This window comes from Plecotus auritus, assembly GCF_963455305.1.
Source record: "Plecotus auritus genome assembly, chromosome: 5".
In the NCBI taxonomy this organism is placed as follows: Eukaryota; Metazoa; Chordata; class Mammalia; order Chiroptera; family Vespertilionidae; genus Plecotus; species Plecotus auritus.
This window is the reverse complement of record NC_137776.1, coordinates 183,329,067-183,345,906: the sequence shown is the minus strand read 5'-3', so window position 1 is coordinate 183,345,906 and position 16,840 is coordinate 183,329,067. Positions and strand designations below refer to the sequence as shown.

The 16,840-nt window shown below is 56.0% G+C and overlaps 1 protein-coding gene across 1 annotated transcript in view; it reads right to left on the bottom strand.

Annotated features, from left to right (window-relative positions):
• The window catches only part of CFAP77 (cilia and flagella associated protein 77), a 97,266-nt gene extending 82,921 nt beyond the window's left edge, over positions 1–14,345 (bottom strand). Inside the window, exon 1 of the mRNA XM_080669795.1 lies at positions 14,105–14,345. Coding sequence (XP_080525921.1) covers positions 14,105–14,293 — 189 coding nt within the window. The 5' untranslated portion in view covers positions 14,294–14,345. The remainder of the gene's footprint in view (positions 1–14,104) is intronic.
• Positions 14,346–16,840: the final 2,495 nt, after the last annotated feature.

The following is a 16,840-nucleotide window of genomic DNA, read 5'->3' as shown; positions in this document are numbered from 1 at the left end:
GTGGATGGATGGATGGATGGATAGATAGATGGTGGATGGATGGATGGATAGATAGATGGTGGATGGATGGATGGATGGATACATAATGGTGGATGGATGGATGGATGGATAGATAGATGGTGGATGGATGGATGGATGGATGGATGGATAGATAGATGGTGGTTGGATGGATGGATGGATGGATACATAGATGGTGGATGGATGAATGGATGGATGGATAAATAACTCTGCAGGAAAGGAAAAGAAGTATGGTGTAAGATATGGTCTCAAGGAGTATCTTACAGATGGTTATGCTTAAGGTTTAATACCAATGACAAAACAGAAGTACCATAGATAGCACATGGTTGTGTATTCATGAGTGGCCCACGAGCTCTAAATGACATCTCCATGACCCCATCAAGAGAGTGGCCTCAAGTTCAACATGACAAATGCCACTCTAGGGGTCACCTTGTTATCCTTACCACAACTCATGGACCAGGGACCAGGACCCAAGCCCAAAGCGGTCACATGTTGAAGTCCTAACCCCAGGGACCTCAGAAGGTGACCTGATTCGGCCACAGGGTCGTTGCAAAGGCAATTCATTAAGATGAGGTCATAAAGGAGTAAAGTGGGTCCCTAATCCAATATGACCTATGTCCTTAGCAAAAGGGGGGATTCGGACATAAACACACATGTAGGGAGAAGGCCGTGTGAATATGAGACAGCCATCTACATGCCCGAGGCAGAGCCCACGGCAGGTCCTGCCTCACAGCCTCAGAAGGAGCCCCCGGGCCGGCGCCTCGACCTCCGACTTCTGGCCGCGCAGGTTGTGGTCATTCCTCACGGCGGTCCTAGCCACAAAGCGGGGCAATCACTGGAGCCGAGAAGGAGCAGAGGAGTCGCGATGGGACTCAGGTGGGCCCCACGGGAATTGCTGGCGGGCAGAGGAGACGGTGGGCAGAAAGCCAGAGCGTTTGCGTTGGAAAGGGAGCCGTGGGCGGGCGGAGGGGCATCTTGTCTCATCTCGGGGAAGAAAATGTCTTGCCCCCACGGAAGGATCAGTGCTGTGCCCGGGGAGGCCAGTCCTGAGCCGCCCACATCTGGTCCAGGCTGGCGCCCGCGTCTGCAGGCAAGTCGCCCCCAGCCTGGAAACAGCGCGGTGTAGATAAATTTCATTATCTGATTAGGCAGCGCTTCTCCACATTTAGACGAATAGCCATGTAATGATCACCTTGGCTGGTGGGGATGGTGTCACTGTAAGGAATTACGGTTTGAATCCATCTTCCCTCTCCTTTCCTCGGCGCCCCCTGCATTATTCCTGAGGAAGAGCCAATTAATGGGAGCTCCGCGGCGGCGTGATGTAGCCTGCTGGACCGGGGAGCGACGCCTAATGGAGTTTTAATTTCCCCACGGTGAGTCAATATTTGCTATAAGAAAGAAAAATGTCACCGTAAACCGCTGCCCCCAGATGAATTTGGTAGCACAGAGGGCCAGAGAGTCTTCTTTTTTAGGTAAACAGAGACGGAAAGTGGAGATGGGGTGGGGGGGCGCTCACTCTTCGCCAATAAGGCTGCTGATGGTTTTTGCTGCTCCTTCAGACGACGGTGGTTATTAAACATCTTGCGTTGCAAATGCAGAGAACTGTCAGAGACTCGCCCACCGTTTAAAGGGCCTGAAACAGAGTCATTCTACTCTAGAGGAGGAACAATGTTCTCCAGCCCAAGACAACTTGAAGGGGGGGGGGGGGTCGGGGAGGGAGGGGGATGCAGCATCAGGCACCCCTGCTGGAAGACCTTGGTTCTCATCCCCCCCCCCCAACTAGGGTTGCATGTGGAAACCAAACCCCACTTTTTTTTAAAAAAATATATTTTATTGATTTTTTACAGAGAGGAAAGGAGAGGGATAGAGAGTCAGAAACATCGATTCAGCTGCCTCTTGCACACTCCCCACTGGGGATGTGCCCGCAACCAAGGTACATGCCCTTGACCGGAATCGAACCTGGGACCCTTCAGTCCGCAGACCGACGCTCTATCCACTGAGCCAAACTGGTTAGGGGCCAAACCCTACTTTTTAACCAACGTATTAGACTTCGCTGGACCGCGTGCGCAAATCAAGTTCGGCAGCGCCCGTGCGCTCCTAAGAAGCCTGTCTCCTAAGAAGCCTGTTCCAAAATGATGCTGCTCGTTCTGTGGGAAGACGGTTTCATTTCCCGCTCAGAACCGGTATGAAGAATGTGCCTCGCCAAGCGCGCATCGTACACGGAACTTGTCAAATCCTTTCTCCTGACACAAATAAAAGATAGCATTGGGTGGCGGCATGTAAAACAGCCCTGACGAGGTAGCGAAGGGAGACAAAGAAATCTACATATTTTGATTCTCTCTGTTTCAGAAGCAGGGCCGGGGGGCCGGCGGGTACCAGCTCGCGCGTGCTACAGGTACCGGCCCAACAAGTCACTTTCCTGTCGATGTTCAATGGGATAATGACCCTGTTTCCAATTAGCCGGAACGTGACAAAATCTCAACTTCCACGGCGGCAAAAGCTGCCAGGAAGGAGTCCGCCTGAGTGACAAGGCTCTTTGTTCCAAAGTTTACGGGGGCCACCGCGTGGCTGTAATTACTGTTCGAACGCAGTGGGAAGTGATTCCTCGCGTGTTTAAAAATAAACAAGGTAAATGATCACCCTTTCATTAGATCTGTACTCCTATCGTACGAGTGACTTTTTTTTCCCTCCATTAAAATTGTTGATGGAAGGCCGTTAGCTGTTTATCAGTTCAAAATTACATTCCTGCTCTCCGAGGGGCTGCCGCCGTGCAACATCACACCCGGTGCCTAGTTAGCAACAAGGAAAGACCCCCAGCCTGCAGTTTCGGGGGGAGAGACACGCCAGCAGGAGGCCAGGCGGCACCTTCCGTCCCCGAGGCACGGCGCGCCTTTGTTCTGCTAAGAAAAATTAACCTCAGTCTCAGCTCCGGGTCCCCAGATTGATTATCATAGTCATTTAAATACTGTAATCTCATTTTCAGCATTGGGATGAGGAGGGGGGCCTGGTGGGGGCGCAGAGTGAGGCGGGCGAGAGAAAGCAGGGTGGGGGGAGGGAAGGAGAAAACAGAATAAATTACGTGACAAAGGGAAGCGGCCTTTCTGCTCACAGAGCCCATCTCGATCCTTCCACTTGATTGGAAAAGTTGATGAAGTTTAAATGAAGCAGAATTAGAACCTCAGGCCGCTGAGTATTGGCGGGGCCGCGGGAGAATGTGCCATTCAACAGCCCTGCTCTCGGCAGAAAGCAGGGCACGGCCTAAACGCTATAATCTTCAATCGCATCTCCCAGCCACACTGACGAGGCCGGGTAATGAGCTGGGCCAGATCAGGCCTGGCGGTTAAAGAAATTAATCCCCGCGGCCGCCCCGAGCCGGCTTTGATGCCTGTTGTGTGGGCCCGGCCCAGGCCATCTAAATGCTAACTAACTGTGAGGGTGCCGGACTGTGCTTTTCAGGGCTGGGTTAATCTGATAACAATTTGCTCTCACTGATTAGGGAGGTGGGGCGGCGTGGGGGGATGGGGGAGGAGGGACCCCTTCCCTCTGAATGGCTGCGGCCACCCTGGTCAGCCTGGGTGGCACTTTCGCCCGGGCCATCCTGGCTCCCCGCCCGCAGATGCACGCGTTTTGAGGAACCTAAACTCCGCGCCGTGGGAAACGCCGTGTCCACGCTCCCCTCTTTACGTCCTGTCTCTTCTTAAAACGTATGCGGGACTCCGTAAGCCGCCCCAGCCTGATGCCTTCCCCAAACCAGGCTCCTCCAGTTCCCTCGGACACCCACCTCCGGGCACCCGGTGTCTCCCTTGTCCGGCGTTTCTGCGTCTGAGAGGCCCTCTCTGTCTCCGCAGGGCTGAGTCCTGCCTGGCCTCCCAGCAGCTCCCCGGGGCTTTTCCGGACACTCCGGGCCACGGCCACGGCCACGGCCACGGCCGTCCCTCACGCTCCTAACTCTCTGGCGTGTCTGACCCCCCAGCCTGGTCCCATCGTTTCAGCCTTGTGCGGACCACATCTGCATGTGTGGGTGTGCATGGTGAGTGTGCATGTGTATGCATGGTACACGTGTGATACATGTGTGTGCATGGTACCTGTGCATGGGCATATGTGGTTCATGTGCATGCATGGCGCATGTGCATGTGTGGTGCGTGTGCGCCCAGGTAGGCTGTAGGCTCCGTGAGAACAGCACGCGCACCGCTGGGGAAGTGGGTGCTTTAGAGGGATGGAGTTGACCTGGATTCCTCTCCCCCGTCAGGACCAGGGAGCCTCTGGAGTGACAGACAGTGTGGCCAACCGGTCAGGACCGTGACTCGCCGCGGCTGCGCACAGGCCCTGCCCTCTGCCATCTCCCCGCTGTGTGACTTTTGAGCATGTTGCCGAGCCTTCCTGAGCTCAGAACACGGACCCTGCAGAGCTGAGAGCACGTCTGTGAGAGTCTGGCACTTGGCAGGGACTCAGCAAACGGGGCCCTGGTGTCACAGTTCTGACTTGTGTAACCGCTCTCAGCCTCAGCTTCCCCATCTGTAAAATTGGAATGATGCTAGCCCCGTCTCCCAGGATTGCTGCAAAGACTTCAGGGGGATGATGACTACGAAGGGCCAGGCACACAGGGGCCCCACGAAGGGCAGCTGCCCGCTGGTGCAGGGGTGTCAGCTGGCCACAGGGTCCTTAGCCAGAGCTCCCGGGAAGCCCAGGGTCCCGGCCCCCACCCCTGCGACGCCAGGGGAAGTCAGGCCCCCAAGCACCTGCCAGGCGGCCTGGGAGGCTCCGCCTGGAGAAAGCAGGCTGCTGCCTGAGAGAGAGGAGCCCTCAGACGCCAGACAGACGTTCTCCTCCAGAAGCGGGGAGCCGGAAAGACCCGCTTACACGTCGGCACTTATGGCCACTGGCGCCTGCCCACTGGTCGATGTCTCTGGTCTCTCAGCTTCAGGCCACGTGAAACCTGGCTCCACCTCTGCCCCCCCTCCAGCCCCTGCACTCACTTACTCCTGGTCTTTGTGTCAGTTTTCGGCTCCAGCCCCCGGTCTGAGACCTGCCGGTGAGCATGGCTCCGGGCAGACCGCGGTCCCCTCACCTGTACTACTTTGCTGCCTGTTCTTATGCCAGTTTCTACGCGATGGTTAGTCCTTTTGCGGGCAAGGCCTCCGTCCAGGCTGGCTTCCCCCGTAGCCTCGGTGCCCAGTTCTGTGCCTGGGCCACAGGAGGTGCTCAGAAGGGCCTGCTGACTCCTGCAGTGAGGGTGCACGCACCTCCCGCCGCGCCCTCACGGCGCTCACAGAATCCCAGCCTCGTCGGTGCTCGCGGAAAACACCTCGTCTTCATGAGGTGCTGTGCCCGCGCCCAGGCCAGCGCCGCCCCGGGGCCCCCCCCTCCTGTCCACCCCCAGAGCCCACCGGTCCCACAGCCCAGCCCGGCGCTCCTGTCCCTGACGCTCGCCTCTCGCGCCCTCTCCTTCCACCTGTAATGACTCTGACGGTCGGTTTTACGGTGCAGAGCTGGTTCTGCCTTGACCGGCCCACAGACTCCATGGGGACGAATTCTCACACCTCTTGCGTTCCCACTAGAACCTTGCGCGTTGTGGCGCTCGTTGCCGGATGGGCTCACTCCGCACGCCGACATAAATAAACAAACAAACAGCCAAGCCTCTGTCCTTCGTGATCTCTCGGGAGACGGGGGACGGGGATGCAATGCCACATCCTGGGGACACTAGGGTGGCAGCGTCAGGCGGCAGAAGGGCCCAACGCACTGCGCTCGGTAACAGTGGCCAGCAGAGCCGCCAGGGACTCTCTAGTTCTCCGCGCTGCGGTGTCGTGGCCACGAGCTCCCCTCCCTGCCTGGGTTTGGGGAGCCCTGTCTCCGTGCGGGCTCTCTCCGCTGCGCCGATGCAGCTGGGACGCTGTGCTAAGTGGCTACGCAGGGCCGGCCCCTGGCAGCGAGCGGGCGCCTCTCACGGACGCCCTACCCTGAAATCAAAGCGCTTCAGAGCCTCCTCTCTCCCTCTTCTGGACAAACACAAACCACTTTGATCTACACAAAGGCATCCGTCCTGCCGCTCTGGCTCACTGGTCCCCAAATGTGTATTGTTTGGTTCATAGAAAGGCTCAGCCATGAGCTCATTCCGTGCTTCCTCCGATGGTCCCGCGGGGGGGGGGGGGGGGGGGGCGGGGGGCGTCCTCCCGCAGGGCGCTGCTCGCGTGGACCTTTCTGCTCTTGACCCACGTCGGTCAGTCTCCTGACCCAAGCGCCTTGAAATGCTTGTGCCTTTACGCTGCTGGGGGGTTACCGCTGTTTTCTTTGCAAAGGGCACGCGTTCGCTTCCCTGAAAAGCTGCACTTACTGCCACGGCAACATGTCAGCTTCGGTGGGGCCCCGGCCACCGGAGTGTAATTCCTGGTGTAACCAAATCAGTTCCGTGTTGGGTCTCAGAGGAGTTCATGCTGCGGAGAAACAAACCAAACCAAACCAAACCAAACCAGGGGTGGTGGGCCAGGGAACCAGGCTGGCGTACCAACCAGGTCACGCCACAGACGGCCCTGTGCTCGGTAGCTTCTCCGGCGCGTTACTGGCCCACGCTCTATGGAGTGCTGGGCACGCTTCTTATGTTTTTAAACCACAGCGTGGCTGAGGCTGGAGACAAGCCCTAGACGAAAGCCAGCAGACTTACGGAAGCCATACCCGAGGGGGAGGATGGCATTCAAAAAGGGGAGGAGGTTTAAAATAGCCATTAAGCCCTGACCGGTGTGGCTCAGTGGATAGAGCGTCGGCCTGCAGACTGAAGGGTCCCAGGTTCGATTCCAGTCAAGGGCATGTACTTGGTTGCGGGCACATCCCCAGTAGGGAGTGTGCAGGAGGCAGCTGATGGATGTTTCTCTCTCATCGATGTTTCTAACTCTCTGTCCCTCTCCTTTCTTTCCTCTCTGTAAAAAATCAATAAAAAATATATTTTTTATAATAGCCATTAAGGGGGAGGGGGCGGCACAGAAGCAAACAATGGAGAGAGGAGCGATGAGAACTAAACGTCTCATCTCCACAGTCAGTGCCTGAGGTTTTCGGAGCGCCTGGGCCCTGGTGAGCTAATAACGAACCCTCCGTGTGCTCATGTTTCCTGGTTCCGGCTTCCTCAGCGTCGGCACCACTGACACTTGGGTCAGATGAGTCCCTATTTGAGGGGCATCCTGGGCGTTGCAGGACACGGAGGGCATCCCCGGCTTTACCCACTAGATGCCAGTGGCACCCCCGCCCCCCCCCCCCCGTTGTGATAAAATCTTCAGATGTGGCAGCTGTTCCCTGGGGAGCAAAACTGCCCCTCAACCGAGGACCGCCGGTCTCATTCTAGAAGGATCTCTCATGACTCTATCTATAACAATCCCGTCATCATCTCTTCCACGAGCCGCAGTCCGTTTCATCCGTCTCCATCACCCTGGGAAGCAGGCGCTCGTGCTTCACGAAGGAGGAAACAGGCTCAGAAGTCAGGCCACTCGCCCAGGCGCCCTCGGGAGAGCTGGAGAGCGGGGTGTCCGCCTGTCGCCAGGGCGCACCCGTCTCCTCCAGGGCACACAGGCGCAGGGGACGGGGACGGGGAGGGTGACCGCATTCTTCGAGAGAACACCGCGGGGGAAGAAGAAGCACTGGGGGTGGGGGGGCGTCATTACGATTTTATTTTGGAAGTTCAGATCGTAGCATTTACTCAGCGTCAGCTGCTGAGAATAAGAAGGTTGTCTGGAGGAAGAGAAGGGGCGAGGAATCATGCGATCCTGGCCCTGGAAAATAACCAATCTGCCCGCTTAGGAAGCGCCCCCCTGGGCCTGCGCACCTGTGCCGTCTCATTCAGTGCTCACCACGCCCCGTGGCCAGGTGCCAGCTACTGCCAGCCCAGTTCACAGAGAGGAAGCTGAGGCTCCCCATCAGGAACCTCACCAGCAAGTGGCTGGCAGCCCTCGCCCTCGGGCCTGCCCGCTCCAGCCTGCCACCCACACCCTGTGCTGGCCTTTCCCTCCGGGGCGGGCTCCGATGTGAGATCTGCCCGGGCCACCGCCGTACTGCTCTGTGTCTGTGGCTGTGGCTGTGTCTGTGTCTGTGGCTGTGTCTGTGTCTGTGTCTGTGGCTGTGTCTGTGGCTGTGGCTGTGTCTGTGTCTGTGGCTGTGGCTGTGGCTGTGTCTGTGGCTGTGTCTGTGGCTGTGGCTGTGGCTGTGTCTGTGGCTGTGTCTGTGGCTGTGTCTGTGGCTGTGGCTGTGTCTGTGTCTGTGGCTGTGTCTGTGGCTGTGTCTGTGGCTGTGTCTGTGTCTGTGTCTGTGGCTGTGGCTGTGTCTGTGTCTGTGTCTGTGTCTGTGTCTGTGTCTGTGGCTGTGTCTGTGGCTGTGTCTGTGTCTGTGTCTGTGTCTGTGTCTGTAGCTGTGTCTGTGGCTGTGTCTGTGGCTGTGTCTGTGGCTGTGGCTGTGTCTGTGGCTGTAGCTGTGTCTGCGGGAAGAAACAGCCGCGGCCTGGCCTGGCCTGGTTTGCACGGTCCTCACTTCCAGTCACGCAGGAGCTGGCGGGGAGAGGCGGGGCGGCGACTCACTGAGAAGCCTTTGCAATGGCCCCGGCTGCCAGCCCTGGGCGCGCCCGGAGGATGTGGCTGCGGCCGGAGCGGGGAGGCTTTGGTTCCAAAAGAAAGCCAGGACCCAGAGGGGAAGTGGCAAGGATGGATGGACCCACGCTTCCCCTAAAAAACAAAACCTACCCGCTGGCCGGCCACCCAGGCGGGGCCAACAGGATGGACAGCCACTTTGAACCCCTTCCTCCCCGTTCATTTTCTCCTGATACATTGTAACCGAATGTAAAAGGCGCCAGGCAACCGACAGTATTGTCTCTTCAAGGGATGAGGCCGAGTGTGACCTTTTCGCACTTTACTGGAACGTGGTAAAAACCCTGACCCGCGCCGGGCACCTTGTACAGCTGCGTTGGCTGCCGCCTGCTTTGCGATGGGCTCTAGGCGTTCGTGTTCACCAGCATCGACATTTATTCAGACGTTACCAGGGGTGGGCAAACTTTTTGACTCGAGGGCCACAATGGGTTCTTAAACTGGACCGGAGGGCCGGAACAAAAGCATGGATGGAGTGTTTGTGTGAACTAATATAAATTCAAAGTAAAGGAGCGGAGGGGAGAGCAAGAGAACTGGATAGAACAGCCGGATCCGGCCCGCGGGCCGTAGTTTGCCCACCGCTGCGTTAGGCTGCTAGTGGGCCTGGCACGGTTCCTAGTTGGGTAGCGCATCCAATCCGAACCCACTGGCTCTGAATAAGTGCTTCCTCGTGGCGATAGTAACGGACCCAGCGGCGGCACGGAGGCTCGTAAGCTCACTAGAGCTGGGGTGGAACCTGTGGACACTCGGGATCTACAGAAGGTGCACCCCAGGGGCTCAGTGTTTCCAGTCCACCGTGGTCTGCACCCTGCCAGGTCCCAGCCAGGCCTGTGCGTTCACAAAGCCTCCAAGACCTGCTCAGGGCGTCCGCCCCTCCAATCTCAACCCTTCTGGCTCAGGCAGCTCATCTGAAACTTGCAGGGGGTGCCCCCTGACATTGCTTTTATTGTGTGTGTGTGTGTGTGTGTGTGTGTGTGTGTGTGTGTGTGCAGGCACGCGCGCACACACACGGGAATAAGAGCTAACATTCCTGAGAGCTTTCTTAAAGGTAGGTGCTGTGTGAAGCAACATATACATGCACTATATATATGCATGCAATATACATGGCACATACTCCATCTCCCCAGCTAAATAGTTAGCTCCTTGCCCTAACTGGTTTTGCTCAGTGGGTAGAGCGTCAGCCTGTGGACTGAAGGGTCCCAGGTTCGATTCCGGTCAAGGGCATGTACCTGGGTTGCGGGCACATCCCCAGTGGGGGGTGTGCAGGAGGCAGCTGATCAATGTCTCTCTCTCATTGATGTTTCTAACTTTCTATCCCTCTCTCTTCCTCTCTGTAAAAAATCAATAAAATCTATTTTTAAAAAAATAGTTAGCTCCTTGTGGGCAGGGGCTGAGTTCTGAACTTGGTTCTATGCCCCCAAGGAAGCCTGGGAAGGTGCTGGGCGCTTAGTAAACACCCAATAAATATTTCTTAGCTGCCAACAGTCCCCGAGGAATGAGTAGAAGTCATTTTGGAAGGGGCGCTGAGTGAAATGTGGGAATCACATTCGCTGGTCAACACTTGACCGCCTGCTGTACTGTGTACCCCGTCTGGGTTGCCACAAATTAATTAGTGTGTTGTGGGCCGAAAAACATGTGGCTTGGGAGTCCGGGGCCAGGATCTCAGCCCACCTTGTGACCGGTCAGAGTGGCGCCGGTGACGAGTCTCTTCCCCTCCCCGGGCCTTCCTCTCCTCAAAAAAAGGAATCGACTAGCTGTCTGCAAGCCCCTCCGATGTGGTGAGATGACTCTATTTTACAAGTGCACGCACTTCCTGTTTGTGACACAACCCCCCACAGAAAACAAAAGCATCAATAAATTATGGAAAAAACCGGGAGCCGTGATCATTTGCACTTTCTGAGGGGGGCTCGATTCAATCAATTCCCCTGTACATGGCTGCCTCTCCAGGGCGACAGAAGATTCCAGGCTGTCAGGGAGCAAACCAAGCCGTCTCTCCCAGAACTGGATTGACAGGTATCGCTGAGCTGCGGGGCGCGTGCGCGCTGACAGGCTCTGCGCGATTGAAGGCGACTGCGGGGGGGGGGGGGGGGGGGGGGTGGTTGGGGAAGGGCGGGGGCGCGTATGTTGAGTCGCAGAACTCTGGGGAGGTGAGAGGCAAGCTGGGTTCTTCTTCTATTTAATTTTATTCTTCCCGGAAAGTCGCCTCTGCAGGAGAACTGGCTAACAGCACATCACTTTAGACACCAGAGCGGAAGCTCTTTCTAACGGGAAATATTTCCATGTTTTGGGGACCACATGAAACACCCGCTTGGTTAAGTCCGTTCTGCTAATAACCTGGCTGGCTTGCTTTTAAACGAGGCAGAGCCTTGTCGAGCGTTTGGAGATGCAATGCGGGTGTGGGCGTCTGCGTTTCTCACTTTTCACCTAGTTACTGGGCATCTTGCAGGCCTGTTCTTCTTCTTCTTCTTTTTTTTTTAAATCCTCACCTGAGAATATTTTCCCATTGATTTTTAGAGAGAGTGGAAAAGGGACGGGAAGACAGAGAGAAATATTGATGTGGGAGAGGCACATTGATCGGCTGCCTCCTGCATGCGCCCTGACCAGGGCCCGGACCAGGGAGGGGGCTGCAACGGAGGTACGTGCCCTTGACCGGAATCAAACCCATAGGCCCACGCTCTATCCACTGGGCCAAACCGGCCGGGGCCTGCAGGCCTGTTCTTGACAGACTGACGTGCATCGTCCCGGTAAACTCCGAGCCTGTGAAACAGCCCCGCTGGTTGGATGAGGTGGTGTGCGTGTGAAATGAAAAGCAAGCCTGGTCCTGTTCACCGGAGAACACAGCCCCGGAGGGTGGAGCGAGTGCCGATGCTAAGGGGCTATATCCTTCCATATAGACGCGGCCTTCAGGTTCAGACTTAGGACCTAAATACGCTCACAACCTGCATGCCACCATGAGGAGCCACCAGCCAGGCCCCAAGAGAAACCTGAGCAATTTTTTTTTAAAGATTTCTAAAGGTCTCCACAATCTTGAGTACCTTCAATCTTCTTTTCTTGAAAGTCAAAACCCCCAAGTTTGTTTGTAATTTCAGTGTTTATACAGGAAGCTGTTTGCAGGGGTGATCCTGCTGAGCCGCAGCTTCTACCGCAGGCTCCGGGCTGCCAGCACCGGGCAGAGCCGCCACGGTCCACCCGCAAGAGGGGCTGCGAAAGGCCGCGGCCAGGGCTCCTCCTCCCTCTCAGGTCTCCCAGCGCACGTGGGCCTGGCTCGGGTGGAAAGGCCCACGGCGGCGGTCAGCAGTGAAGTGTGCACATATCAGAACTGCGGCAGGAAGAACCCACAGCCCATCAGGAACTGGGGGAGGAAGGAGAAGGGGAGGCCGGTGGGCCCCGGCACCCTGGCCGGGGAGGAGCCGGGCGCAGTGAGAGGGCACACAGCCCCCCTTCACAGGGACCTGCGCTGCATCTCGGGCCCTGAAGACAAGCCCCTGGCCCTCAGTCAGACATCTGCAATCCCCAACCCAAACGCAGGTGCGCAGAGCGAGGTGGAATCTGTCCTGGGAGCCGGGCGGCTAGCGCCACCCAGAGGCCAAACGCTGTCCTCAAAGTGGAGTGAAGCAAGCACAAGGAGAAAAGGAAGGAAATTTGATTTGCAGGCGTATGCAGCGTGGGCAGAAGTAGGTTTACCGTTGTGAGTACATGAAACAGAGTTTATCCTTGTGCGACTTATTAATTATTGCATTATTTTCCATAGGAGCAGCTATAAACCTAGTTTTGCCCACCCCTGTATTATATTATGTATGTATTCTGTATATATACACATGTTTGTGTAGATGTGTACACAATGTATGTATATGTCTAATGTGTGTATGTATATACTAAGGCCCGGTGCACGAATTCGTGCATGGGTGGGATCCCTCGGCCTGGCCGGCGATCGAGGCCAATTGGGGCCATCTCGCCCAGTCCCGACCCATCAGGGCCAATCGGGCCTGGCTGGCAGGGGGAGGGGGGAGAGGGGGAGAGAGGAACCGTGGGAGGTTGGCTGTGGGAGCGCACTGACCACCAGAGGGCAGCTCCTGTGTTGAGCATCTGCCCCCTGGTGGTTAGTGCGTGTCATAGTGACCGGTTGACCGGTCGTTCGGTTGAGTGGTCTTAATGGTCGCTGAGGCTTTTACATATATATAGATGTGTGTAAATGGGTATCACACATGACGGACTCACCATGGAGAACAGTAACTCCAAAATGCAGTTCATGTGCAGGTGAGAACACCCCAGAGTGATGCCCCGGCAAACGCGATGACCTAACACTAAAGTGGCTGATCAGAGTTGGGGGACTTGGTTCTCCCCTTGATCCCAGAATGGTGAGCCCCATCTGTCTGGCCCATCTGTCCGCTCAGAGTGGCTCTGTCGCCTAGAAATCAGTGAGGGTCTTGTTCTACTTTGGTGTGTGAGGGAAGGTGCCCAGGGTGACAAGCCGCTTCCCCGGGGTGGGGATCCAGGCACACAGCGAGGGGAGGCAGGAGGAGAGTCCATGCGTTCCCACGAACCAAGTAACTCAGCGAGTTCTGGCGCGATGTTTAGAAACCCCAGGCTGCCTGGACCCCCAAACAAGACCACCAACAAAAGCCTCTAGTCTAGGCTCCCAGCAGGCCAGGAGCTCAGGTAACTAGTCATTACTGAATCCATGGTTACCCAGGCGCCTTTCACCTCCCACAGCTGGGAGCTGCGCATTTTTAAAGGCACACTGCCCTCCAGCGGCGCCAGGTAGATCTGCTCCGGACCGCTTCCCAACGCCAAGCCTCCATTGGACTTTGCCCGGGGCCGTGGGAAAGCGTGGGGAGTTGGTTGATCACCAGCCCAGAAACGAGATTGAACGAGGGAAGTGCAGTGCAAGGGGGCGGCGACCCAGTTAGAAGCCTCGGGTCCCCCACTCCTGGCAGTCGGCCTCTCAGGGCCCAGATTCGCGCTGTTTTTTAGTGTCGCACCTCGGATCAGAGTTGGATGGAGAGGAAACGCCCGTGAGCAGCGGTGCTCCCAGGAGGGGCACAGAGCGCCCGCTGCGGGCCAGCTGCCGGTGTGCAGGGGCGGGGGGGGGGGGGGTAAGGATATTGTCTGGGTGTGTGAGCCCTGTCACCCCGTGGGCTCCCCGGCAGGCTCCCGGGTAAGTAGCAGCGGCCAGCATGGCAGGCTCGCCGCGTGGCAGGGGGCTGTGCCAGGGGTCCCGCGGGCTTCACCCTGTTCAGTCCTCCCAATCGCTCCCTTTAACGAGTGCCCTTATCATCCCACTTTGCGGATGAGGAAGCTGAGGCTCAGAGAGGATGCCACCTAGGAGCGCACGGGGGTCCAGGTCTGTCTGGACCAGAGCGGGAGCCCCCAGCGCCGCGCTGGGACCCGGGCCGTGGGGCCAGGGCTGGACGCGGGCACCCCCGGACGAATGGGCGCTCAGTGAGGGGCGAGCTCGAAAGGGCTCTCACCTTGACGATGAGCGGGTTCTGAAACATGGAATCCCGCACGACCCCCAGCCTCTCGTTCTCCATGCCCGGCCGGATGTCGGCCACGGTCAGGGGCCGCCGCGGGGGCGGGCAGATCTGGCTGACCGAGCGGCGCACCGGCTGCTTCGTCCATCGTAGGGGGTCCTGGCGGGAGTTCTTGGCGTCTGGCATCCTGGGGGTCGCGGGGAGTAGACCCGGGGCTGGACCCGGTGCGGTTCCCAGCTTGGGGCCCCGCGGGGAGCTCCGAGGAGCCCACCACTTGGACCCTACCACTTGGACCGCGGGGTGGGTCCCAGACTCCGGGCTCCCTCCGGAGTGGGGTGCACCTCCCTCGGCAGCCTCCTCGTTCCAAGGAGACCTAACGGCCCATATAGGTCCCTCTGGTTCCTCAGAGCATCTTCTAGGTGCCGTGCCGCGGATCCGGAAGGAGAGAAAGTCAAGACCACCCCTTAGGGAAGAATGGAATGGCCTGTCTCCATGACGACGGGACGCCAACGGTTCTAGGTGCACCTTGTTTGTTTCAGGAAACTATTGGCGGCCATCAACGTGGACGTTTTCCGATTTTTTCTTAAATAGACGTGAGAAAACCCCAAGAATAATCCCTGGTGTCAAAACGTGACAGGCTCGAGAGGGCCATTTCGTTTTCCAAGTCAAAGACTCCCTCTCACCACAGACACACACACACACACACACACACACACACACACACACACACACCCCAGACACGCGGATAGAGCGCTAAATGTTTCACGAAATGTTTCGCGGTGAGCTAGGAATCCTCACTCCAGGCCTGATGTTCCTGCTAACCCACTGGCTGACCTCAAACTAGTCGACCTCTTGGATCCTCAGCGTTTATCTTCCGTGAAGTAGGGAGGGAGGGAAGTCTGGAGTTAAAGAAAGGAGATCCATGGTACCCAACTTTGTGCAACGGAACGAAGGGAAATTGAAAAGAGACGCACTGAGCCAGAATACCTGGAAATGGGACCTGGGAATCTGCATTTTTAAATACCTCCTCCCTCCCTTCGGAGTTTTCCCCCTGAAAACGTTCAAAGCTGAGAAAAGTTGGAAGAGTACAATGAAAACCCATGTAGATTTCACCTGGACTCACCAGCCCTTAGTATTTGTCACATTTACTTTCTCACTGTGTCTCACACACACACACACACACACACACACACACACACTGCTGAATTATTTTGAAAATATCTGCAGACAGTATTATATTTGACCCAAAACACTTCAGCATGTATCTGCCAGGAACAAAGAGATTCTCATACATAACTATAATGTCATTATCATGACTTTAATGTGATACTATAATGGTGCCTCATATGCAGTCCATATGCTAAGTGGGATCTGCACTTTCTACTAGCTGCCCAGGTGATTGGTGCAGTGTTTTTGGGACCACTAACCTGGAGGTTCTCTAGTCTGTCTTCTAATTCCAACCTTTAGTGGGTTTATTCCCCCACCATTATCATCGGTAACTGCTCGAATATCCACAAGGCTCAGGGTAAGGAGTTCACCACGGAGCAAGCTTCACAACCACAGACCTGCACTTCACGGCTTACATGCCAAGCGTGGACTGTTGTAAGTAAACACTCAAGACGCAAGACCAAATTAATGAGGCATTTAATCAATAAGCCGGCAACCTGAGAATGAGTAATGTCTCCAAATCTCCCAGTCCCGAAATGGTGGCAACAGCAGGCTTATACAGGCAGGTTTCACAAAGGTACTGATTACATCTTTAGGTTTGGAATGAGGAACCTGGTTTGCAAAAAGCAGTTACAGAAGCTAAATTGAACAAGTTAGTTATCTACAAAGATTAATTATAGTTTCAGGTCTTGGGACCACTGAGTCAATGGAAACTCATTATTTGGAGCCATTGAGGCAATTCAGAGTAATTGTGCTGTCCTGGTCTCCAGGTACAGAAGAATGTGCCTCGAATGACCAGTAAGATCACAATCAATGGGATATTCAAACCACAAACAATGGAGTATTCAATCGAATGGGATAACCTAGGTAAGTTCAAAAATCAAAGTAACCTTTCTATTATTTTAGCAAGCAAATAAGTACAGAAGCCAAAACAGCAGGGTTAAAGTTAAACTGCAGTTTCTACCCAAGATGACTGCTACCATGCTTCAGGACAGCACCAACATTATTTCCAGAGCGAACCAGACAGGCTTCCACTGCTCATCCAGGGCCGGAAGCAGCCCTGGGGTGGCGACATGTGGGTGGGTATGACGTGTGCTGGGGTTTCTCCAGACTGCTTCACTTCCGGACTTTCACAGAAATGCAGGCTGTGCGTTTTTCCATCAAAGCCACGTGGCAGCTCACACAGAGGAGGTCAGGTGGTGCCGTGAGAGGCAGGAGAGTGGAGTTGTGGAGGAGCCAGGTAAGTCCTCTCGGACAAGTTACATTAAAGCCCTAGTTTCTCAGGGTTACCTAACAAAGGTAACTAACCCACTGGCTGACCTCAAACTAGTCGACCTCTTGGATCCTCAGCGTTTATCTTCCGTGAAGTAGGGAGGGAGGAAAGTCTGGAGTTAAATGAGATCCATGGTACCCAACTTTGTGCAACGGAATGAAGGGAAGGAAATTGAAAAGAGACGCACTGACTCAAGGATACCTAATGAAGATAACTACAACACAGGATTAAACGAGAAGCCGAAGCCAGTTTGGCTCAGTGGATGGAGCGTCGGCCTGCGGACTGAAAGGTCC